Here is a 27166-nt window from a genome sequence, read left to right on the forward strand (position 1 = left end):
AAACGTACTTGATAAGGTGTCAAAGGTCAACTTCCCCCTCGTTAGTTAGAGCCAAATTAGAAATAACTATATCAGTTTGACATGCCATTCTCTTTTATTAACTTGCATCTTATGTTGTATTGAGTGACTTTTGCTTTTTGAGGTATGCCCAGAACCCAGTGCCACCCTCTTCAAAACACAGTGTACTGATGGGTTTATGAAGGAAGATACCGATATTTTGTGCCCACATTCAATATTTTTGCAATTTGACCATTTTCATGCCAAATATTCAGTAGTATTCACAAGTATTCAGTTTTTTCTTCTCAGGAGAGTGGAAAAGCCTCTGAAACAGCATTTAGATAATATAACACTAAAACTCTCCATTGAAACCCATGCTAATGAAATTCTTTCAGGGTTAGCATCTCCTATTCAGTGGTAGGGGAACCTCTGGGGTACATTACTGCCTTAAAATGAAGAATTCTCTAGCAAAAGCATAACTGAACCATTAACTAAATAAATAAGCTGTGAATAGAAAATAAAATGTCATTGCAGGTTTTACAGACTGTTTTTATGTAGCTGTGATCAGGGAGGAACCTCCATCATGTCGACACTGGATAACACGACTGGCTGATATCTGATATTTAATAAAAGGCAAATATCAACCTGATATATCGGTCTAACCCAAGCAGAAACATAATGGAGTTGAACGAGCTAAGCTGCTCTTCATCAACAGTGTAGTTTCTTGTACCCACCCATGTCATTTCTTGCTCCACTAGAGGGCGCTGTATCAACTCTTACTCTGCAAGTATGAGACTGCAAAACCAGCAGGTCATTCGATGAGGACATTTAACTGTAGACCCACAGGCCAGTTGTGGAGTTACAGGACAAAGGAGCAGCTGGATATAAAGTATATGACTCCCTCTGGACTGACCAGGTCCACGCCCTGACACACACCACACACCGCACACACACACACACGTACACACAATTATCGGAAAATGTAATACTGTGACCGCATGGTGCATATTAGCTCATCTCGTGTCCTCAACTCACCCTCCCATTTGCTGCGCAGGGGAGGGAGGAGATGGATGGAGAAGCAGAGAGGGAGAGCGTAAAAAGTGATAGTTGTTGTTCCGCTGCCCTTGTTGTAACCTCAACATCAGTATCAGGTGAGAATGCAGACCGCTGGACCATGGGAAGTAACAGAGTTTCCACTTCATGCCTCGCTGGCTATGAAGACTGCCACTGTGTGTGTGTGTGTGCGTGCGCGTGTGTGTGTGTGTCAGCACGTGCACGCTCTGTGTGTTCATAAGAAAGGGAGAGAGCTAGGAAAGAAAGAGTGGGAGGGAGAGAGAGAGAGAGAGAGAGGGAGAGAGAGAGAGAGAGAGAGAGAGAGAGAGAGGCAGAACTGTAAACATAGCTGGAAAAGCCAGTTAAAAATGAGAACAAATAACAAGGGTAAAGAGGAAATTATTGATCATTAATTATTGCAGGAACCCGATCTGAGGCATCATCTCTGCCTCTGTCTCCTCCAAGTCAGACTAGCTTGAGCCGGGCTTCCTCTGCAGAGGAACAGATCTGATCAATAATTCTCTTCATGTCCCGGGATTGTCTTACTCTTCTCACAAACACCCTGAGATAGATAGATAGACAGATAGATAGATAGATAGATAGATAGACTCAATGTATCCAATATGTCATACCCAATACATGCAAACGGACTCATTTCACCAACTAATGACTCATTCCTTGGCTGAGAAAAACAGCAGACACTGAGCTTAGGCAATGCTTCCTGCACCTGGGAAATGATGTGTCACAACACAACCACAGTCTGTCTCAATCAGTGCATTGTTCAGCAGGTTGATTTGAGCAGGATAGCGCTGTTTGTTTCCTTAACCGAGGCTGCCGTCTCTAGATGAAGATACTCCCTCCCTGCCAAGCGGGAGCAGTGTTTGCCCTGAGGTGTTTTTCACGCTGGCAGAGGCCCGGATCGCTCCGCTCCAACGTCGCGGCTGAGAAATACTTGGCGACAATAGGCGTTTGTTTGAGACGGACGCTTGGGACTTCTTTGTCCTCTCTAAGTTTTGTTTCTCTCTGTTCTCGCTGTTTCTAGGCGATTCGATGACTCTCGCATTCGGCCACGGTCCCCCGAAATCTCATGAAATGAGCGTGAGGTCATGAAATACGAATACGTGCTCATTTGACAAAATTTTATGAGATTGTGTCATTCAAAATCCCAAATTGGCTCTCTTGTCTCTCTCTCTCTCCTTTCTCTCTCTCTTTCTTTCATTGACCTCTCCGTCCTCCTTTGTCATGTCTAATCACCCCGCTCTCTTTCTCTCTTGTTCCCGCTTCATCTCTCTTTCTACGTCCGACCCAGAGGAAATCAGAAATGCAGGTGGTTCATGGGTGATGACAGGTGCTGTACTTGGTGATTTATGTCCTCTCCCTGCCCCCGTACCCTCTTATCCTTCCTCCCATTTCCTCGGCCCGCTGCAGAGTCAGACTGCCTTCCTCGCCCTCCCTCAGCATCCCTCCTCTTCCCTCTGCCCTTCTGTCTTCACCCCTCCTACTGTAATCTTCCCACCATCTCCAGGGTCCTGTAGTACAAGCGAGGCTGTGTTTTATGTTTTTGTGAGTTGTTTTTTTTTAGTTTTTGTGTTCCTCTATGACCATAATCTCTCTTGTATCTTATACTGTAGATACAATGATGAATGAGCCTAGTCTTGCAGTTAATATTTCATCCTGAGCAAGAGAGGGCGCATGATAATATCATAACAAGACACATGAAACATGAGATATTCCACTGGATATGTTCATGGAGGATGGAGGTTAGCCTGTATCTCTCTCTCTCTCTCTCTCTCTCTCTCTCCTTCCTTTCCCTGGTTAATACTATACTACTCAATGTTAGGCAGGTGAGCTCATAACTCAAGCCCACCACAGCAGCCATAGAATACAAATCAGGGGAACGGCAATGAACTAAATAACGATGCCTGTGTGTATGTGTGTGTGTGTGTGTGTATGTGTGTGTGTGTGTGTGTGTGTACACATGCGTGTTTGTGTGTTGAGGCCATTGTGGGGTTTATTGTTGGTCACATTTTAACCCTCTCTTGCTGTGCTCTGGCAGTTTCATTACCTCCCTCTACAGAGATGGAAAGATTGAGAGGAAGTCAGAGAGAGATATAGAGAGAGAAAGAGAGAGAGAGAGAGACAGAGAGAGAGAGAAATTAATGCCAGCCACCAGCCAAATGTTGACTGTGTCTTATTCTATTCTAAAAATCAAATTTAGCTGGCAAAGTGGCTAGTGGAATCTATCGGTCAGTGGCTGGTGGACAAAAACATTACAGTACCAGCCTGGCAATAACTCACAAGTATTACTGTAGGCTTTCTATCCATAACACCAGGGATGTTGTGGAGGGTGTACCCATCTGATCTAATTTGCAAGTAAGTCTTACATCATAAGTGGTACTAAACTGATGTAAGCTGTATGAAAATAGGCTGTTCAGAGGAAGCAAAACACATTAATAATGCATTTTCTGAAAATATAATTGATTTTTGTTTACACTGATGGATGTTTCCCTATGATGAACACCGATTAGAGGTCACAGATAGCGATAGTAGCCTAAAGGTTAGGGAAGCAGGCTTGTGACTGGAAGGTTGCGGGTTTGAATCCATAGGAAATCTGGGTGGGAAAAGTGAATTAACGGTCTCCCCTCCCTCAATATCTACTATTTTCTTTTATGTAAGCATCGTTTATGGATCCGACATGTTCCTAACCTCGGGACCCTCAGATGCCAGGAGGGCACACAAACGGAGAGCTAAACTTAGCTACTGCTGTACCCACAGTGGATAAAAATAGCAACTGCCACTCTTTTTGTAATGATCTCTCTCTCTTCCCCCCTCTTTCTCTCTTTCTCAAATAAGGGGATTGCGATTTTTTACCGCTTAGGAGGATGAGTTGTTTTGCTGCTTGTCATTCAAACTTAAGAGCTTTTTCAGAGCAAAACTATGCGTTCCGTAAACATCCATACAGATTCATGCATACAGAATGCTGCATTCATCCACAGTCGCAAAACAAGATAATAAATCTATTTGTTGCTGGTTGGTGTGTGGGAGTGAGCGAAGGCGTCCCCTGGGTGACCCTTGAAAATTAGAGAGAGAGCCAGACCCGAAAGCCTCCAGCCAAAACCACCCTGAGAATGAGATAGAAAGAGAGAGAGAGAGGGAGAGAGAGAGAGAGAAAGAGAGACAGAGAGGGAGAGAGAGAGAGAGAAAGAGAGAGAGAGGGAGAGAGAGAGGGTGTAGAGTAGCAATAGAGCATATACTGCAAAAAGTTGTTTTAGTCTTTTAAAACCATATTTTATCTTAACACAAGTGAAATCTTTTATCAGTGGGGTGAGATAATTTCACTTGTTTCCAATGCATTCAGACGTTTTCTAGAAACAAGTGTCAATATCTTGAAAAACGGCAGGTCACTACACTAGTATCATGAAAATTACACTTGTTCACCAAAACTATTAAAACAAGTTGATTTGCATTGGAAATAAGTGAAATTATTTCATCCCAATGGCAGATTCTTTCACTTGTTTTAAGAAAAATAAAATGTTAAGACGCGATTAAACAACTTTTTAGGATGGATATTTTTTGCAGCGTGGTCAGAAAGCCATAACAGAAACAGAAGTGGCCGCCTAAAATAGAAAAAAGGGCATTGCAGGCTATTTGAGGCAAGTCCATGTCTCCCTAATGGCGAACAGTCTCATTTAATTATGATTGATGAGTTAATGAGAGGCCTACAGCTTCCGCAACAGTCAAAAGCACAGAGCCAAGCAGGCCAGGACAGGCCCGACAGCCTCAGGTCTGATTCCTCTGTCAGACCGAAAATTCACTGAGGTGTGGACATCCTCAATCTGTCCTCAAGCTGCGAGGACGCTTCTGGTTTCAGCTGGACGAAACTATGAAAACACAGGGGCACAAATGTCCATCTCAACAAGTAATTTAGTCTCATATTCAGTCTCATATTTAGTCTTATTTTTCTTAAAACAAGTGAAGAATTCTGCCACTGGGGTGAGATGATGCCACTTGTTTCCAATTAATGCAGTTTCACTTAATTCAAGATTTTATTCTTGAAACAAGTGTCACTAAGGCAGAATGAGGCAGATCACTCCACTAGTATCAAGAAAATGACAGAAAATTCTCATTACTGGCATTTTTTCCCCTTTTCTTAAAGCAAAATAAAATTTAAAGACCCAGTACCAGATTAAATAACTTCTTAAAATGGACACTTTTTGCAGTGTGTGAACATTTTAGTAAACATGCTCAACTATGCTTCACTAAGATGTATTTTTATGAGAATTCGTCCCTATCAATCTTCCCCATCAGTGAAAACTGTCACGAGTCGATGAGTTTATGGATTTGCTTATCTATCCTTTATTGTGTCCACGTGAGATTCACTTGAGCGGACTGAGACCGATAGATGATGGACCAAAAGATAGCGGAGTCTCTTCCTCACTGTCACAGACCAAGATGCATCAGGCCTGGATTACCACCATAAAACCGTGCAGAAACTCCCACTGAGATAAAGACGGCATTTTCACAGGGAAAATTAGTTTCGGGTTTTAGCAACAGTGCAGACTCCCGACCTCCTCGACCTTCTCAATTGCAATAATGACACAAAATCAAATGTCGCTGTCTGCTTTGTCTCAGTGTGGAATCAGAACGTATGTCAGGGTTTGACCTTCCTGCTAACCGAAATGTCATCTACATCATCTTATGCCTCCCATGGAACCAAGTTATAGAGATTTTAAAGATATTTCCAGACAGCGACTCATCCGACCAACAATCATCCCTTGTTCTTTTCTGTACATGGACCCCATCTCCAATATAATGGATTCATCTCATGCGATTCAGCCACAAAATGCTCTGACACAGGGGAATGAATATAGAAGCTGTATGGAAAATAGAAAAAATATGTGTTCAGGATGAAGCGCTCCCTTGACAACCTTTGTCAACATCGAAATGTTTGAGTCTGAAGTGGGTTTATGAGGAGCAAGGAGGGAAAAAAACATCTACTGAACGCTGTGCTGTGAGGTACAAGGGAGCAAATTCACAACAAGCTCGTTTGACTCTGTCATCCGAATCACACCGAACGCATTAGGTTTGAACAGACGCTGGCTGTGTTCAAGATGAGCAGCAAGCATCGCACATGTAAACACACACACACACACACACACACACACACACACACACACTCTCACAAACACACATGCATGAATGCACAGGCATTTAGGGTATTAGGTTTTTCCATCAGCAGCATAAATGCATCAAGCCACTGTGTGTGCATGTGAACGAAAGATACACAGAGAATGTGTTTTGTGTGTGTGTGTGTGTGTGTGTGTGTGTGTGTGTGTGTGTTAGCTCGTGCATATGCATGCTGCCCACCGAAAACACCATCACCATCTCATTCTGCCCATTGTGAGCCTTCACTAAATGCAGCAGAAACACACTGTCGCTCTTCCCCCGGTGAAATCCTGTTACGCACGGCCGATGAACTAAGCCTCCCTTCGTAAACAAGGCGCCTCCTTTTCGATCTGTTTCAAAACACATGTAAATCTGCGTGAAAAGACGGCGACGCGTTCGACTCGACCCGCTGCCAACTGCTGAGGGGCGAAAAAGGCCGAGGCTGGCACCGGCCCCGCGCCATCTGCTTGGCACGGATACTCCGCTGTACCGAGCCTAACCTCTTCGCCTACATCAATCCAAGGTCTCATGGCGCTGGTAAGATGACATAACCGATGTTGTTGGGGTTCAGGACAGGACCTCTGATAGGATGGAGGTTCCTCCCTGACCACTGCTAGTGAATATGTTTTTGTTATCATTAGTTTTAGTTCAGATATCTGACCAGAGAAATCATTCGGGTGTGGTGTGGAAGGATTTCACTCAACAGCTTCAGGGGTTAGGGTTAAAGTATGTAAAACCTGCAGTGAACCCTGCCTCACCCTGCCTTAAGGAGCTGCTGACCCACCTAAAACAATTTCATTACTGTGACTTTCAATGATGTTTCAAGTATTTCCACCCTGACCAGTTTATTCTGAGGGAAACACTGAATCCTTGTAATTTTTCGCAATTATTTGTCAAATTTAATTAGATTGAATATTGGCACGAAATATCGACTATCGGACGTTTCAATGGAAAAATATTTGTTTAAGCATCGGCCTCCAAAAACCCACCCAGTCTTATCCTAGACAGAACATAGAACAACTGTAGCAGCTTTCCAAAACTGATTTATTTTATCATGATGTCAGACAAATGTGAATGAGCACTTTGAGACAGTAAAGGCCCCTCTGACTGATGGATAACTCAATTTCAGTGAAGTTCAATCTTAGGTTTGGTATCAGTTTCTTCTCCGTCAACTGGGCAGGGCGTGTTTAGCTAAGAATGTCACAAGTTTCCAATTTTGGATTGGGTACATTTAAATTGGAAAATGAAGTCTAACATAGGTAATAAAAAATAATTTTGTCCTTGTTACAGAATGATGAATATCACATCCCAGTCATGTCAAAAGTTAAAAGATTGACCTTCGGACTGACAAGCTTGCTGCTCTGTGTATGTGTGTGTGTGCATGCATATACAGTGGGCTGTTTAACAGTGTGGTCTAATGCTTTAACTCAATTTAGGTGATGCAGGAAGCCACTGGACTGAGCCCCATTACAGAGCAATCCAAACACTGCGTCCCTTTATACTGGAGACAGAGAGCTTGCTCTGAGACACTGAAGCTACAAGAGATGAGCAGCAGTGTGGCCACCCACCACTGGGTCTGAACCACAGGTGGGAGGTAAATAAACATGTTACTCAAGTTAAAATTTCAATTTCAGTAATATCATTAGAGTTACATATAAAAACATGAGTCATTACCTTTTCTATCACCCCTGGTTCAAATTGAAGTTGAATAATTCAAAAACTTTATCCCACTCCTTCCCCTAATTTGTTTTTGTCATAATTAGTCATCGTCCTCACAGTTTAGATGGGAAATGGCCAAAAAGTTGACTTTCTCCACTATTCCCGAAGGCATTCCTACTTCTTCTTCTGATTTTATTGAGCAAAAAGATGCCAATTTTTGACAGGACATAACTGCAAATTTTGGGGTGTAAAACAAAAGTAATCTAATGGGTGGTGTAACAAATTACTGCTTTCACGTAGTAATAAGTAAAATTATCATATCATTTTTGAAATGAGTAACAGTAATGAGTAAAGTAATGAGTAATATATTACTTATTTGAGTAACGAGCCAAACACTGGTCTTAACCATGGCTGAAATAACAGGATTTCTTCCCCAGTTATAGCTCCAGTGAGACTTGGGCCAGGTCGTCACATAGTGTTCACATGGAAGCACAAACATGTACACTTACATGAAGCAGCCTCTCTTTGCCCACATGAGACTTGCTATTCGGCTGTGGATCATTTAGAAAGGAATGATCCAGACTTGAAAGTGTTTCGGAGATGCCATTCAGCGCCGAAAAAAAATTCCCACACTACATTTAGAACCAGAAAATGCAGACTAACCACAATTGTGTGCTGCCAAAACTTCTCATTCTATTTGGAGAGAAGAAAACAAAAGTCCCACTTCTTGCTGCATGAGAAGAAGGGATAGAGGAAGAAGGTAATGATCTCCCTTCATGTCTAGAGAATGGGGACACCTTGGTGTAACAGGCCAGAACATGACGTTACAGGTGCGAAATTCACGGCGACAATTAAAGCGGGCAGCGTCGAGACGGGCCCCGCGGCCCCCGGGGTCCTGAGAACATCTTGTTGCAGGAAGAAGAAGAGGAGCGGTGAATGACAGGGCTTTTCAGAGCCTTTCAACACACGCGGCGCTCTGTACTTAGTCTCCGGCGCAGACAAAATAGAAAACAGAAAAGTCGGAGACGGAGAAGAAAGGGGACGGGAGGGACGGAGAGGAAAGTGAGAAGACAGAGAGGCCGGATGAAAGGCTAGGCTTAAGAATAACTCACACACACACTCCCCACCCACTGTGTTGTCTCTTGTGGTGGGAAATACAGCGCACAAGAGTCTGGGTGTAGCGGAAGAGGGGGAGCAGAAAAGAAAGCAGAAAAGAAAGCAAAGGAAGGGGTATATATATGCGTACCGTCGAGATGTTCCTGTGTGTGCAGGTATAGCTCGTGTGTAAAAAGGGAGAGGAGAGCAATGCAATGCAGAGTGAGAAAGAGAGAGAGAGAGAGAGAGAGAACATAAAAGATCAGGGCTGGAAGGAGGGATGGGGCGAGGCGTGGGAGGGAGAGAGATAGTATAGGGAGGAAAAGTCATCCTCTCTTTATCCTGGCTGTGCGTTGCCTAAGCTCTCTGTGGGGAGCGCATGACATTGACAGTGGCGCGCAGTAAATGAGATCTTCAAAGGAGGACCAAGAAGAGAGCGCCTTAGCCCCGCTTACAGAAATCAAAAGGCTTAGGCAGGCCTTCCCCGGCAGGATAATGGAATATGGAATATATCACAGCCTGCACAAGGCCGTCGTGATGAAACCGGCTGCGGAATCTGCTCGCTTGTGTTCTCTGTACTTCTCTCCCCATTATATTCTGCCTGTGCAGTCACCTTCTCTTTTACTTTTCTTCTCTGATTCTTGTAAGCTTCTTTCCGTCACTTTTAATGCCATCTCTCCCCCCCACACACACTCCTTCATCGCCTCTCAAGAAACTCTTCCATTAATCACAGAGGCATGCAGGTCCGTCCATGCAGAGCTGAGCGGGCTATCATGCGAATATCTCCCCTCCCGAAATGCTGCGAGATACAAAACTAGCCGACGGGCCAAGGTCAAGGAAAGAGCGGCGTAAACGTGAGGTAGGAGGGAGAGCGAGGGGAGTGTGGAGAAGAGATGAGGGCAAAAGAGAGGAGGAGGAGGATTTCGAGAGTATGTCAGTAAGTTTGGGGTTTACAGACAATTTATTGGATGGTTTATCTCGAGAATACACACACCACTCACTGCCCTGTTGCAGAGACGGACTGGGGGCGAAAGCCTACCCCGTGATCAAAGCCGGCTGCGGTTTGCCCTGCAGAGAGGACAGTTATGAGAAGGTAATACGAAACATCTGGGGACCCATCTGCTCCAAGACGTGGCTTCATAAAACCTCAGAGGGCCTCAAGAATGAAGGAATGACAGCGCAGAGACAGAGTGTATGTCTGTCTTTGTATGTATGTGTGCTTGTGTGTGTGTGTCTCTGCGTCGGTGACCACCTGCGTATGCGGCAAAGTGAGTTCATGGTGAGCTAATCTCGTCCACTGTAGCCGCTGTGTTCATGCTCGCAGCAGCAGATGAATAGGCATCTTTGTGATGCCGGAGCTCAGCTGGCAACGTCTCAACCCTGCACACCCCATTGTATCTTTTTACACTGTTTGTGTGCAGAAAAAATGCCTCCGGTCATTGTTAATTGATACTAGCATTGATAGCGTTGCTGTGCCAGGTGAAACGAAGTTCAACTGCAAAACTCTGAAGCAGCTAATTCCACTTTTGTAGAAATTTTCCTCTGGCATGAGTAAACATCCTTGAGCAAAGTAACCACGAAAGATAATTCAGCTCAGAGTTTGGACTATATGGCGGATTAATAGCCCAATTATAGCCATGATTTGGCCGTCACTGATTTTTAATATTGGACCAAGTCTGTGCAAGTCTTGTAGTGTGTGAGGATTAAGGACTCAAGCTTCAGACCATCACTACCATCACAATTATTTCCAACATGTTTGATTTATATGTCTCGAATATGGAAGGATATGAATATGGAAGTTTTGACGTCCTCCTGTAGTGTACAATGTTCAATGACTCAGAGACGGGCAATAGCCAATGAGAGTTGAGCAGGAGAGAATTGTCGTCCGAAAAATTTATGTGTGATCCCAATCTCTACCTCATTTTCAAATCACCTGTAGTTGTAGCCCCTCCATCTTGGGCCAGTCAATGTAATTTTGAAAATGTGATAACACAATGGTGAATCCATTATTTCAAGTTTCATGGAAATCCGATGAGCTGTATCTGAAATATCGAGCGTGACGGATGAACAAACAACCAATGGAAAGAGACTTATCCAAAATCGTGGACGACAAATATCTTCAAAAGCCAGTCGTTGCATCATGTGTGATATCCAGCCGTTTCCCAGTCTGTTAAGTCTTGCAGTGTGTCCCCAGCACAAGCAGCTTCTCAGGTGTTGTGAAGGACGCAGTGAAGGGTGTGACTCTCCGGTTTGGAACGGGGCCAGAATGAGACAGACATGACACATATTTCAGGGAGAGATAGCGGGGCTCTAGTCGTTGAGATCACAGCTCGCACGTTTCATTACCCTGCTAGACTTTATGCTGCAGTGAGCTGCAGCACTGAGAGGCCGTGCATTGTGTGGTTGTTAGCTTTGCTGTGGGTTTAATCCATTAGCTATGGTTTACTGGTCTATAAATAAAGTCAACATGGAGACAAATTAGCGGGGTAGAGCATCAGCCCTACTCTACACTAACACACACACATGAATACATGTGCACGCACAATGTTAAGACATTATCTATCCTTTTTCTCTATACCAAACAATGCACTCTTTCCTCTCTATCTCCTCTCTATCTTTTATTTTGGGTATTGTGCAGCTTGGCGTACATACAATCACCTGAAATAAACACAAACATGCGCTGCACCACTTTTCAACACGCTCTGAGAAAGTGTGTGTGTGTGTGTGTGTATGTGTGTGTGTGTGTGTGTGTGTGTGTGTGTGTGTGTGTGTGCTGGATGGGTGTCCATGCGTAAGGAGATTGGATGGAATGTAGGAATGCATTCACACCCCAAGTTTCTGAATAAACTCCCCATGAATGAGGCAGTGAATACAGGAGAGGGCGACTCAAGAGAAGAAGAGGATCACACACACACACACACCCACACACACACACACACACACACCATCCTGATATTCCGATAACAAAGTTTCCTCCACTAGCCTGTCTCGTTTCAGTCTGTGTGTCTGTTGCATACCTCCATACCATTAACAAACAGGGTTCAGAGGGGTCACCCGTTCCCATGGTAACCATTAGCATCGGGGACCAATGGATGAGACATGCCATCACATGCGCAGATTCCAGCCATCTTAGTGAAATGAGTTGCTCAAAAGCAAACTTTTGAAATGTCACAAAGCAGACAATATGAAAAAGGTGCGTTTCCAATATAATTAGGTTGTAGGATGTAACTACATCAGAAAACTCATCCACAAGAAAAACAGAAAGAGTCTTTCAAGAATTGATTAGCATTGGGAAAGTTGTTATTGTTCTTTGGTGTCAACTAATGTGGGTCATATTTCATGCTGAAGAAATGCACTTGGCAATATTCCAATACACCAAGTAATAGCCATACAACCATGACAAGTGCATTTCTGGTAGGTCATGGTGGACATTTTATGGACAAATATCACTACATCAGCATCTATTCAACACGTTTTTCCATTGCTATTTATTAAATATCTTTATCAGAAAAAAAAAGAGAGAAAAAAAAAATACAATTCTGCCTGAAGCGAGCATTAAAACTTTTTATTGAATTTTGGCATTTCGACTCTGTCTAATTCAACACATTATAATTTGCATAAAAATGACTTGGATGGAAACCAAGCTCGTGTCAACTGATCACAGTCCAAGTGAAAGAGCATGCCTACAAACCCTCATTAGAGCATGATGAAGGTCTTTTAGATGAGGGTCTTATGCTCTGATGAATCTTGTGTGTAAAATGTAAATTGCATGGATCTAAGTGTACAGAAGATGTTTTTCACTTAGAGCTAATGAATAGACCTTGCGTCCAGAAGAGTTTTCTGCCATAAGTTTCACTGTTTTGTCAATAACCTCAGAGAGGGAAGGAGATTATGTCAACTACACAAAAATGACATAAAATAGAAAACAACAGTGCTGGGTGAGAAGCGACAGAATCACAAGTAGAAAACAAATCTCGTGGGAAACAGTGAGAAATGTCAACAGGAGTGGGAGGGTACAGCCTTGTGAAATACAAATCTCACTGCCTGACTGTCTATCAGACAATCTGACTGTCTGAGTCCGTGTGAGTGTGTGTGAAACCTGTTTGTCTGCTGTTTTGTTGCTTCGGGGACAGTCAACACAGACAGTGATCAGCATGGGACAGGCTTGGCACTGTTTCCCATTGCTCCTACAATAATCACTCACAGGATCATACAATAACAGACACACACACACACACACACAGGATCACACACACACACACACACACACACACATACTGTGGCATGGTTGTGCAAAGACAGCAGACAACCAAACTCTCTTAACTCTGAAATCCTCTTGCACTCTGTCACCCCAACTCATCTGTCAGCAGAAGAAACAACCCACCGGAACAAAAAGAAACTGAACACTTAGACTCTCTTGTTCACACACACACATGCACACACAGACATACACACACACACACACACACACACACAAACACACACAAACCCTCTTCTGCACACTTGTGCAATAAGCAGGAAACCTTGAAGCTGACTAAGGTAAAGTCAGCATGGGAATATTGTCCCCCTGAATCCAAACAGCTTACTGTAGGAACTAATGTACACATATACATGACCACACACACACACACACACACACACACACACACACCTAGACACACACAGACACACATATCCAAATGCATGTTTTTAGTGATAGTTGTCACAGTTCTAGTTCACCTGGTTCTAATCTCAAAACTCCCAAAACAAGTCAGATCTGAGCAAATAAAACTAAAACAGTCACTCAACAGTCAATCTTGGAAGCACAGACTTGTGAATAAACATTTACAACATGCTGTCACACTCCGTCACCACAAACCCATCAACACACACACTCTCTATTGTTCCAAGCAGCCAAAAACGCCAGCAGCTACACAGACAGAGCAACGCTCTAAACTCATTCTCTTAGCCAGCCGTCGCCTCCAGACATCCCGCTCTCATCTTACCTGTCTTCTGCTTGTCTGGACGTCCGAACAGCCAGAAGCCTCTGGGTTTTTCCCGGCCGGGGCTCGGGGACGAGGGGGAGGAGACGCTCTTCTCCGTCTGGACCTTCTTCTTCTGGACGCTGTTCCCCATATTAGGGTCGTCCCGAAGCCCCTAGAGGGGGTCTACTGTCCCGCAGCAAGACAGGTCCCGCAACATGACATCCGGATGCCTTTTTCCTCTCTGAAGTCCTCCCACAGTCTCACACACTCCTCCAGAATTAACACACACACACACACACCCTGAGTCAAAGTCAATAAGGCGCTCTTGAATCCCTGTGGTCAAATCATTCCTGCTGATTCAGACCTGCCTGCATGCACACACACACCCCCCGATATAGAGTATGCGTGCTAAAGACCCACTGACACCATTCCCTCACTATACTATCACACACACACACAACCAGCATGCAAAAAATGCTATTAACACACACAAACACACAGTAAGTTCGGTCCTATTCCCCTAGCTGACACACTTCCAGTCCTGTACATCCAGCTGCTGAAGCAACGGCAGCGTCCCACACTGAGAAGCTCACTACCGTGTGTGTGTGTGTGTATGGATGTGTGTGTGTGATGGAGTGTGTACGCGAGTGCCCCTCCCACTCTCTCCCCCTCCGATCGCTCTGCTCCCTAGCTGAGCATTCACACAGCACTCTCTCACAATGTAGGAGGGGTGAATACACACACACATACACACTTGTCCCTCATTATTATTATCATCTTCATCATATAGCTCATCAAACCGTTCACACACTGTCTTTTTCTCACGTTTAACGGCACACTTCCATTCTGCACCTCCCCTAATTCCTCCTTGAGCGAGCGGTGATCACTTGTCTTTATTGCCAACCATTATAAACACCGGTGACGGATCCTGTCCACACAGTGAGGTGATGGAGCAAACGCAGATCCCCCTGCTACGGTCACACACATTCACAACTGGTGACAAGAAGAGATCATTATATCAGCGGTGCTTGTGTGAAGGAACGAGGGAAAAAAACAGTGAGATGAAGGGGAAACTAGAAGCAGCGAAGGGGCGCTCAATAATTCAACTGATCTTCACAGGTACGGCTCCTCCTGTCTGGCACCTTAGCTTTGACAGGGCTGCAGCCCACCTGTACACACACACACACACACACACACACACACACACGCCTGAACGCACACATCAATACAAACAAAAACAAGAAAGAGCAGAATATATGCCGCTCAACCAGTCAGACAGATGAAAGCCTGCTTTCAGATGAGAACATTCCTGCTGCGCTTAGAGGAAATACAGATGCTGACCCAGATGGGTGAGTTGCAGACAGGCATGATGGGGAATTCCACTGATGCAACGGCGCTTCCGCCAAATGCCAGAGCACTGAAACGAGGAAACACGGGAGGAAATATTGAGCGAACGCAGAGGCAGTCGCAGCAAATGTTGCCTAGTCTGTCTGAGAAAAAGCAGGCACATCATTCACCTGTATGAACTAAGAAGGAATATGTGTCTGAAGAGCTAATCTCTATCACACTTTCTCTCTTTCTTTCCCTCTCTACCCTCCTCTTCCTCGCTTCCATTTTCTCCCAGCCCCACTCCAACATCCCCCCCCCCCCCCCCCCCCCAACACACATACACACACCCTCACTGTCACCTTTCATCTTCCTCCTTCCCTCCTTTCTGTATTCCTCCCCCTCCTCCCATCCACCCTCTATTCCTACTAATGAACATATCTAACAGTGTCGGACAGTCCCCGAGCACCAGCGATGACTTGGCAGTGTCGCCGCGACTAATCGGGGTCTGTCCCGCACTGATGATGTCATGACCTTCGCCGTCAATCAACGACGGCACTCCCAGAGCCTGTAAATCGATCGGATCCGTCTAAAACGAGGTCAAGGAAGACAAAGAACATTAAGAATACCACTGTGTAGCATGTGGCTCACATCAGCGGATACTGAAGTGAGATCCCCCAGTGGAATTTGGATGGAGGGAAGGAGGAAGAGGGAGGGGAGGGAAGGGGTGGGGGGGATGAAGAACATGAGGCGAAGACATAGTAAAAGATAGAGGCAGAGATACAAAGATATAGGGGGAAAAAAAGATTGTGCTATCACCACCACACATTCCCCATTATGGTCACCCTGATCACGTTTCCCTCACCGCAAACCCCCCACCCCCCCCTTCCCCTATCCCTCTGATGTGCAGAGAACTGCTGGAAAGATAAAAAAGCCCCCAATAAAAGACAGATTTACTGACCGGGGGAGCATGTGAGGAAGGGGAGAGCTGCTGGATAGAAAGAATTTACGACCCCTCGTTTTTCTTGGAGAGGAATCGATTCGGCGCTTGAAGAGCAAGAGGAGTGTCTTGGTATTTACGGATCTGAGCGCGAGCGCGTACATGTACAGTATGTATATGTGTGTGCGTGTGTAAATGTGTCTGCGTGCGAGAGACAGAGAAAAGGATTGCGAGTGAGTGATGTCACTCGAGCTTTCCAGCGCGGAGTGTAAGAGGATCCTCGATAAAACGCTCCGAGAGAGATGTTGCCTCTTAATGCAGCCCCATCAGAACCACACCCATTACATTTGTGCTAGTAGAGTACTCAGAGAGCTCACTATCTCATCCATCACAGAGCTATGAGAGTCAGAGTGCACTATGGTATTGTGTGTGTGTGTGTGTGTGTGTGTGTGTGTGTGTGTGGGTGTGTTGGGCTCTCTCTACCCTGTATCACCTATGAGATGCAAAACAACATGGCAAACATGCCCTAGATACATTTTAATGTGTATGTGTGTGTGATCAAAGCATGTGTCATTGTCAAGGGAGGGAGGCAGGGAGCTCAAAGGAGGCAATGAGTCAATCTGTGTGTGTGTGTGTGTGTGTGTGTGTGCATGTGTGTGTGTATGTGTGTGTGTGTGCACATGCGTACATTAAAGGGCATTTGTGTAGAGGAATGCCGTTGTCAGGGAATAGTCGTCGTCAGGGAAAGTGGTTGTCACGGTGACCATAAGCAGGGCCTCGAGACAGGATTAAGGAATCTACCTTTGTAAGTGTGTGTGTCTGTTTTTATGTGTGAGTTTGCATGTGTGTGTGTGTGTGTGTGTATCAAAGTCTAGGGATGTCACTTATTGTGGCCTGAATTAGGGACTGTATTACAAATGTTACACAATAAGGGACTGGGAGTCTTTATAGGTTTTTACCTGTATGACTTTGATCACTTCTAATAGTCCTTGCCACAACTCTTTACAGCTAAATCTCCATCCACATCCAGTGAAATCTAAATCCCACTCTGCCAACATCTGCCCAGCACTCCCCTCTTGTGGCCAGCCATTGCTGTTACTGAGAAAAAAAAATACTACAGGTTTGGGATCAACACGATTAAAGGAAAATCTACTCCCGGATACTCTTACACGGTTATGTGTCATCAATCTGTGATGTTCAATGCTATTCCAGGAGCTATTTTGAAATCTACCTCATCTACTTCTGCATCAGTTACAGATTTCCTACATTTCCCAGAATGCCTTTTGACAGTCCCCAGAGAAAGGGTGTGAACTTGTTGCTTGTCAGTTATACAGTATGTGTAGGTGGAGAGAGCAGTAGTGATAGTAGTAGCGGAGCAAGAGCATGTCTTGTGGCTGCATTGCATTCTGGTCTATTGAGGCTACTCTTCTACGATGGATTTCTCCCTGCATGATTGTTAAACATCGGTGCAAAATGGCAGCTCTAGAAAGAAGCCCTTGCTCTTTGACTCTGAGGGACTGACAACAAAACTTGATGTTAACTGTTGATGTTATAGATGGCTGAAAAATGGTCTGCTATTTTCTTTGAAGCAGATAACCAAAAGAACACAAAAGTAACATCAATGAATGTTCCGAGATGTGTTGCCCAGCTAAAGTCACATTCCCTTTACCTAAAACTAATTAAATTCCTCTGTTGCTTTGTCATTCGTCTGGTCTACTCTTCTTGTAGCAAAAAAAAAAAGACAGAAAGAGAGAGCGTACAGCTGGATCAGGTAAACAGTGTTCAACAGGTGTATCCATTACTACAAGTTGCATAACAGGAGCCCCACACACGCACACACTCTGTCTTTAGGGTAAATCAGTTGTATATCCCTGTGTATACAGACTCCCACTCCCTCAGTCCCACACTGATGTCTTCCAGCTGCCTCCCCGCCACATCAAACACACTCCCATCCTATAAAACAACCCATTAGCTTTTATTCCATAAACAATACCACTGAAAAAAAAAAGCAGGAATGTTTTGAACATTGATCACGAGTCATTTTAATTACTCCTTCCAATTTTACAGTGTATATAGCTGTGTATGTCTGTGTGTATGTCCATGTATGTGTGTGAGTGTGTGTTTGTGTAGGTGTGCCCCTCCATGGGTTTGCACAGTGTGTGCACGGTCCTCTTATGAAAAATAACTATGGTTATATTATGATATTTAAGCAGATACGATGCAAATATAACAGCAAAACTATAAACTATCTATAGCATCCTATAGGAATATTATAGGAATTTATTATAGGAATATTATAGTGATACCATAGGAGTTAAAAAATACCATAAAGTACGAGAAGGTCACTGTAAACTCATTATTGAGTACCACATACACACTGTAAGGATAGTACAGTGATTTTTCATTAGGGTTTACAGTGTGTTTAGCTGTGAATGTGTGTGTGTGTGTGTGTGTGTGTGTGTGTGTGTGTTCGTTTGCATGTGTGCATGTCACTAGGATTATTCAAGTTGTAGGCTGCAGGCTGGATAGCTATCTATCTTTTAGAAGACCAGAACATAAGGGCGGCATCAACATGAGGGTGAGATGAAATCTGATTAACACACAGATTTCAATAACTGGGGTCGTGACCCGACACTCATTATCGTTTCTATTCTTTCTGTTATCTCCCATCCTCCCTTTCATTCCATTGCAAAATGTCTATAATGCTACATCATCACATTAAGCGTGACCTGAACGAGGATTAATGTTTCACGTGGTTCTTCCACATAGACATCACAATCGGACCCGACCCTATTGTTAGCTTGCGGTACTGTCGCCGTAGCGACCGGTACCTCACAATGGTGTTGCCCGGGTGACGTTTACCTCACCGGCATCGCTTTAGGTCTGCGGTGATGGATGAGGGCTGCAGGTATCTGTTTACCCAGGTGAAATTACCTCGCTCATCAAAGTGTGTGTGTGAGCGGTGAATGATGTCCGCAGGAGACATTGTGCGGCAGCATTAAACATTCACACTCCTCCCTGTCCACCGCACGCTTTTCTTTGCCCTCCGCTCACTCCCTTCATCCTGTCAGAGTGTATTATAGTTGTCCTGAGTTGTGGCCTGTAATATAGCAAATGCTCTATGTAATGTAGAGTGAAGGAGCTGTTTACTTTTCTGTTACCCTACCAGGTCTGTAATCTGCGTAATGGTGTGCTGCATCTACACGACCACACACACACACACACACACACACACACACACACACGCACGCACACACACACACACACACACACACACACACACACACACACACACACACACAAACACAAACACTCAAGCAAAGAATTGAACCCCTCATAAACATCTTCACAAGGCCTGCCTCTGTGACACAGTGAAATTCATAGATACACACACATACGCTCGCACACACAAACACACACACAGCTGCATACACACACACACACTCAAAAACAATGAATACACACACAGACACACACGGAATCCCAGGGATTGTGTAAAATGACCTCACCGCTGAAACAGCCAGCAGCCGAAGATGGGCTGCACTGGACAAAGCAGGTAGTTGCAGGGGCTCTGCAGTGCGCTCTCTCTGTGTGTGTGTGTGTGTGTGTGTGTGTGTGTGCGTGTGCGTGTGCGTGTGCGTGTGTGTGTGTAGGTGATGTAATGAGTGCTGGCGCTGGGTTGGCGCCGCCCTAAGCCTAGCAATATGCTGCTAACACACAAACACTGTGATACCGTCTGATACAGGGTAGCACTGGGTCACACACAGACACACACACACACACACAGCACTGTAGACATCCACTCGTAACTTTAAACATACAGTGGTTACATAATAAGCATTGAAGACAAACACACCCACAGTGGTGCTGAATAGAGGGTATTAAGCGAACTGTGAAGCAAATCAAAAACAGTTATATGCGGTAATGAATAGGCAAAGAGACTGCAAAAACTTGGGAGACAGAGACAGGGACAGAGAGAGGGTAGTGTGTGTGTGTACGTGTGTGTGTGTGTGTGAGAGTGTGTGTGTGTGTGCTGAGGGGTTGCTCTAATTAAAAAAGCATTGAGAGAGTGTTCCCTAAGAGTCCTCTCAAGGCTGAATGAGGCTTTGTGATTCGCTGTAATCTCTCCTCTCTATCGCATAACTCTAGCCCCAATCTGGCAACCAGGCAGCCACACACACACACACACACACACACACACTAACAGACCTAGATACACACACACACACACACATACAGCTCTGATACTCTGCTCCCAGGAATTCAGCACTTCAAAGAGTGCTATTTTTTTTTTTTTATAGAAGAGGAATCTCTATAAATTATGGCGGGCGGGCGGTCAGCGCTGGACGGCCGAGCTCTGGCTCACTGAGCCACAGAGCTTAGCCAGTCATGCAGCAATGACACGGCCAATGTAAATCCACCAGGGAAAAATATTATCACAGGCTACATGTATATAAACCATTAGAGGACACCATAAAGATCTCTGTGCACAGTTTAGGTCAGGTTCATTACCATTAGCTACAGAGACTGGAAGGTGCAGCGGTTCATCAGAGGACAGAATCAGTCTGCTGTGGGATTTGGGAGAAACTGAAAACAAAATTAATTTTGTGTTTTACTATCCTTGATGATGAGCTGAGAGGTGGACTTAACAGCTAAAAAACTTCCATTTCTGCTAACTTCTTTTTAGATGATTATGAAAGACTAGAGCTATGCCTCAGATGGGTGGATTCTAGGTGGCAAACTTTGTACACTAATGCATCTTAACAAGTTAAATTTAGTATTGAGTCTTAAAACCTGATTTTCCTTAAAACAAGTGAAACAAATTTGTCAATGGGAAGAGGTCATTTCACTTGTTTCCCATGCAGTTTCACCTGTTTAGATAATTTTCTTGAACCAAGTGACAATATTTTGAAACAAGGTGGGTCCTTGATTCAGTAAAATCCCTTGTATGTACAAATGTATTTCCATTGGAAAAAACTTAAATTATTTTACAGCACTGGCTGTTTGTCACTTTTTAAGGCTCAATATTACACTAAATGAACAAGATGAATGGATGTGTGTAGTAAGCCTATGTGGGCTTGGCATGACAGTGAAATCAAATCAAGTAAATCTAAAACCGTCAGACAGGATAGTCATATAGTAGTTTCACACGAAGCAGAGACAGTCAGTACAAGCAGACAGAGGGAAATATGAGGATGTGTGTGTATGCATGTGTCTGGGGAAGAGACAGAGTGTGTGTGTGTGTGTGCTTTTGTGTGCGTGCATGTGTTTGTGTGACAGCTTTCTTTGTGCAGACTACGTTTTTGTCTCGTCAGGCTGGTGTCGGGGGGGTAAAGTCACCCAGCGGGTTCGGGGAGAATGAAAAGCAGCAGCAAGGAATAAAATAAAGGTGCAATGCGCTGTTCCTTAACTGGTGGGAAAACAGGCCTCCCTCGCTCTCTCTTCCTCCGTCTGAGACAAAAGGAGCAGAGGAAGACAGGAGAGAGACCAAACAAGGAGGTATATTCACACACAGGTGAGACGAACAACGCAGCGATTCACATTGGTGAATAAAAGGACAAATCTCTCTGTCAAACCGACTCATTGCTCCCTTTGTCAGAATCAAATGGGACTCCCTGGAGTACAGACCTCCTGTGTGTGTCAAAAGGAGGTCAAAAGTTCACTAAAAGTCACTCCTGGAACTGTAACCCAGCTGGACGTCCACGATTGAATGTGATCTGCTCTTTTCGACACACTTGACACTGGTTCAGTTTTAACATCAGAAAAATCACTGGGAATGACTGCCAAAAAAATATGGTTCCCACACATTCTTACTATCAGCCTTGACCACATCCTCTGCTGGGGAATTATTAGCCGTACTACTAGTTAATCTTTGGTTTCAAACGGAGTCACTGCCTGTTATCCATCCAGTATTCATAGTCCTCCATAGACCTCGCGAAACCACAATCCAAGACATAACAAGGGATCATGGAAGTCGCTTTTAGGTGGAACAAGTACAAAAACCACAACCGCTACACGTCAATTTCTAAATGGAAATCGAACAAAACAGGTCGGAAAAGATCGTGAACTTTGGGTTTACATGAGTTGTTGGATAGTGACAATAGTGACAGACACACACACACACACACACACACACTCTCACTGGCAGGAGAGAAAGGGATGGCTTTAGAGGTGGAACAAAAACAGGAAATGGGGACTGTGGGTAATCTCTGTGCCGCCAACCAAGCGAACGCATCAGTAAACAGAAGAGGGGATTAGACCCCTGTGTGTCTATGTGTGTGTGTGCATGTGTGCATGTGTGTGTGTGACTATTGCCGGCATAAATGTACAGACTGATGTCCCGATGATAACGAAATCCCTCATACCTTTCCATCTAAATCCAGCCGTCAGCACACGTCTCTCGGAAATACCATATGATGACAGACAAAACAAAATAGAATTATAGAGCTGCCAAACAAACACACCAGGACTCAACACAGTATTGCTCAAGTGAGTGGCTGATGGTCTTAACTTGACCTTGACAAGGAAAATCCACCCTGAAACATAATTTGTTACTCCTATGACCTTGGAGAAAGCCAAAACTCTCTTGATGATATCAGTCTGATTTCCCGGATCTGAGGAGGCCAACTCTGTTCACAGTGTCAATAACAGACACATTCCCTGGTTCATAAATTGCTAGCAATATAAAGAAATAAATCGTATTTGGATGTTAGATCTTGAACGAAAATTCCATGGGTCACAATTTCAAGTTCAATGATTTCTCTCTTAATGATATCACAGATTACAGATTACAGTCCTGGTTTCTAGCCTTGGGAGAAGCTTGTCCATGCTCACAAATGTTGAACAATCTGCACAAGACTGCAGAAATACCATTTGTGAATTCTGGTTTAGGTTGAATTTTCCTTTTGGGTTGAGATTCCCAGTCCAGTCAAAGTAGCAGATTCATTCCCCCATCTTCCGTCGTAGACTGAAAATTGACTGAATGATTTCCCCTCTCTACTCACTTTGCTTGCTCTTACAAAAATCCCTTCTGTCTCTCTCCTTAGCTGTTATTTAATTCCCTTCCTAGAACTTTGCTCTTATATGATCGTTCTATGGTCACAGCAATATAGTAAGAGCACTGCAGCCTTGATGTCTGCAGTCCTTATATTTGGTTGCTTGTCATTTTTGGTGATCTTGGAATTGAAGCTTATTCTGCTGTGGACAGAGTGTAAGTGTAAGGTAACGCCCCACTCACCTTTGGCAGGATCGTGGTTTTGAAATCCCAGTTTGACATCCGTCGCCCCGATCCCCGTCCGGCTCACCCCATTGCCGATGCTCTTCTTCCTCCGGCTGCCCTTCAGCCAGCTGAAGGCCTGTCCCAGGGAGCTTCCCGGCTTCCTCTGCCCGCGCTGAGCCCTCGCCTCCCGGGCTAGGATCTCAGAGACGTCCCTGGGCACCAGGTCGCCCGCGGAGCTCCTCCGGGACATCCTGGAAGTCGGTCCTGGGAGCTGAGGCCTGGCACCTCAACCCAGCTCAGCGTGCCTTTACTCGGGGAAGGGTCGCCGGGTCTGAACCCTCCCCCCCGCCCCAGGGATTGGTGAACCCCTCTGTCCCTCTTTCGCCTCGCTCAGTGTCTCTCTTTTTCTGTCTGTCACCACCTGGGACAACAATGAGATCAACAGGGTCAGAGAGAGAGAGACAGAGAGAGAGAGAGAGAGAGAGAGAGGAAGATGGAAAGAAAGAGAGACAGGCTGGGAAAGAGAGCATGAGAGGGGGGAGAAGAAGAGAAAGAGATGAGAGAGAAAGCGAGCACGAGGCCAAGAGAGAGAGGAGATTAATTAGAGCGAAGAGATTAATTGGAATAGGATAAACTCACATGGGATTATTACAAAAAACGAAAATGAAAAAAAAAATGGTAAAAGAGAGAATCAAAGCAGAGCAGATGAGAGAAAAAGACAAAAATGAAGAGGGGGAGCTGCAGAGCCTGACTACACTGGAGCCCGCTGTTACAACAGTGTACCAAGACCATTCCCACATTCCCACATTGTCCTACTAAAAGTTTTCTCTTCATCCGTCTGCCCCCACTCCCCCTTTTGCTATTCTCTCATTTTTGTGTGTATGTAGAGAAGAAGCCCCAGGGAGGAGAGTTGGACCACTGCAGCGTCTGTATGTGTGTGTCTATGTGCGCGCGTGTGCGTGAGTGTGTGTCACATGTGGTTCACATCAGCAGAAACGTGTGTGTGTGTGTGTGTGCTCGGGAGAGTGAGTGAGAGCAAGAAAGGAGCTCAATTAGATAGAAATAGCAATGGAAAAACACTTGGTATGCACGTACATTCAAAGACTGCAGAACATGAACACACACACAAACACACAGATACACACAGACAAACTCTCTAAATTACAAAAAAAGTCTTTGCTCTGAAACACACAGACAACATATAACTGTATTCAACTCACTCAGCGAGCTTGCTGTGTCCTCTCCTCCTCGGCTCCCCTCTTTTCTCTCTGTCTCTCCCTCTGTCTGAGAACAGGCTGCTGAGTGTGTGTGTGAGTGAGTGTGTGTGTGTGTGTGTGTGTTCAGCAGTGTGAATGAAGCTCCATGCTCTCTGAGCAGTCAGTCCCTCCCTCTGCATGAGAGCCAGCCTCTCCTCCCACCTCTCACAGAGCTGTGAGGAGTTAGTCGAACCATTCCAGCGCCAGTCGCCTCTCCTCGCTCTCCAAGCACCTGAGATTCAGCATTGAGCCTCAGTGTTAAGTCCTTTACTTCAAGCAGCGCGGGTCATTGCTGGTTTCTTGCACTGCGGTCAATTCAAGTGCATCCACTCTCCCTACCTTTCTCCTGCTTTCCTTTGTCGTTTCTCCTAGCCTCCTTTGCGGGGATCAGGTGCAGTCGTCCCCTTCTCCCCCAGGAGGGGAACCCCAGGGTCAGGAAGCATTATGGCAGCCATGAAAAAAACAAAAACAAAACAAAGCAAAACAACAGACACCTCAGACCAGATTATCCACTCTGGATCACACCACAAGCCACTAGCAAACCTGGCTTTACCCTTACAGCTTTAGCAGAGGGGTCAGGGGTAATGCTTTCTTCTTGAGGTATAAAAAGGATATTAAAAAAAAGAAATCTGACAGTGAAGTTCCCAGGAAATAACACAGAGCAGTCCAGTGGTGAGAGGTGGACAGGTAAAGGTGAGGAGGGTTCAGCTTCTGGTTCTTCTTCTGCAGAGAGAGGGAGTGTCTCTTCCCTGTCACTTTGCAGCGAGGCGGAAACCGGATACCCCTTGTTAAACATGACAGACACACACACACACACACACACACACACACACACACACACAATTAGGCAGACAGGTAGGGTGAGTCACAAGGGGCCAGTTCCCTTTAGGGCTTGTCCAGAACTCGCCTTCAACAGACGAGTCCTTCCACTGGCCTCTGACGTGTGTATGTGTTTTAAATTTCACTGTGGCGGGGACGAGAGGAGCTGACATCATTGTGTGTGTGTGTGTGAGTGTGAGTGTGTGTCGGGGGGGACACTTGTCGGAAGGGGGTGGAGTGTGTGTGTGTGTGTGTGTGTGTCCTGGGACTGGCTCATCTGGTTTGAATGTAGAGTAGACCCTCAGGGGTAAGAGCTGGAGAGGAAAAAGGATGGAAGGAGGAGGAGGAGGAGGAGGAGGAGGAGGAGGAGGTGTAGCAGCCTTGGGGGAACAGACAGAGACACACCTGTGACTTCAGTCTACAATACAATTTGTCTATTAGCAACATGACCCTTCAATTAACTTACATTCTGTGCTAACAATAACAGTGCAGTATTTCCTGTATTATAAAATCATAATATTTATAATATCTCTATCCACGGAAAGTTGACTGAACATGTAGGCTGTTTTTCAGCAACGCCCCACTTCACAGTCACACCTGGGAGCTGCCCAGTACAACCACAGTCTTTTACTGGTGGCCACTGAGCTGCTCCACTGGACCAGTTGGGTGTTAAAGGAGCCCCTATCTATGACTTTCATTGATCTCTATCGGCAACTAGTGGGAATTGCAACAACATTGGCAAAATTGATCTCCTCCTAAGTCTCTAGCACAACGTCCACCTCCCAGCTCTCCTGTCCCCTTGAGTTATGGTGGCCTGTAATTGACACAAAGTCACATTTTCACAATAGAGAGTAGTAAGCTAGCTAATTAGAGCACTGATCCAACAGAAATGTCTAGTGAAGAGGTGATATATCATCATACTAAATTCTGTAATAACAATGCTGCTTTGTCATGTGCTTTTTGGGGTTGAGAATGATGGTTTTAAGCCTTCGTAGCTGAAATGTCTTGCGAGGCTTGTCGCTCGTTCGTAGCACCATCCTCCAGCATTGAGCAGTTGAAAAGGTGAGTGGGGGGCGGGGGATCATTGTGTGCTCTGGGACAGTACTTATTGCCCCTTTTAAGTGGCTTGCTCAACAATACTTGACAGTAGTTGTTTTACATTCACTTTCCCCACCCATCATTTTTCCAGCCAGTCCAGAGGTTTGAACTGGTGACTTTCCGATCACAAACCTGCTTCTCTACCCTCTAAGCTACTGGCACCACCTAGACTTGATTCTTGAGGGGTGAAACAAATTTGATAAACCATTTTTATCCAAATGGTAAGGAAGAAAAGGAAGAAAATTATCAGTGCAAACCACTGTCATACGATGAACTACCTAACTATTAAACTGTCATATACACCAGGTCTATTTCATCTATAGTCAGGGACCAGTGGGTCACGGACTTCATTTAGTTCCTGTGATGAGGCCACCTAATTACCTGTCTGTTGGGATTCCTGGGCTAACTCTGGCACAGAACCTCAGGATATTACTGTCACTCAGACCTCAGCCCTACCTCTGCTTTTATGTAATGAACGTGCAAGTGCAACTCAAAAGTAGATCATATATTGTAAGTGATAGTCTGCAGCTTTTTGCTGTATGTCTTGTGCAGACATTATGGAGAATTATAAGGA

General features: G+C 44.9%; 1 protein-coding gene across 4 annotated transcripts in view; it reads right to left on the reverse strand.

The window, feature by feature from the left end:
• The window catches only part of nhsl3 (NHS like 3), a 38387-nt gene extending 13647 nt beyond the window's left edge, over positions 1–24740 (reverse strand). For 3 of the 4 annotated variants that reach the window (XM_071894854.2, XM_071894853.2, XM_071894852.2), the window contains exons 1-2: positions 24640–24740; positions 23438–23840 (exon numbers count right to left, since the gene is read on the reverse strand). In XM_071894854.2, the coding sequence (XP_071750955.2) occupies positions 23438–23669 (232 nt within the window). In that variant the 5' untranslated portion in view covers positions 23670–23840; positions 24640–24740. Of the gene's footprint in view, positions 1–13955; positions 14473–23437; positions 23841–24639 lie in introns of those variants that run through there. The other variant, XM_071894855.2, reaches the window with a different exon arrangement.
• Positions 24741–27166: the final 2426 nt, after the last annotated feature.

The sequence above is a fragment of the Centroberyx gerrardi genome, chromosome 19 (genome assembly GCF_048128805.1).
Source record: "Centroberyx gerrardi isolate f3 chromosome 19, fCenGer3.hap1.cur.20231027, whole genome shotgun sequence".
NCBI lineage: Eukaryota > Metazoa > Chordata > Actinopteri > Beryciformes > Berycidae > Centroberyx > Centroberyx gerrardi.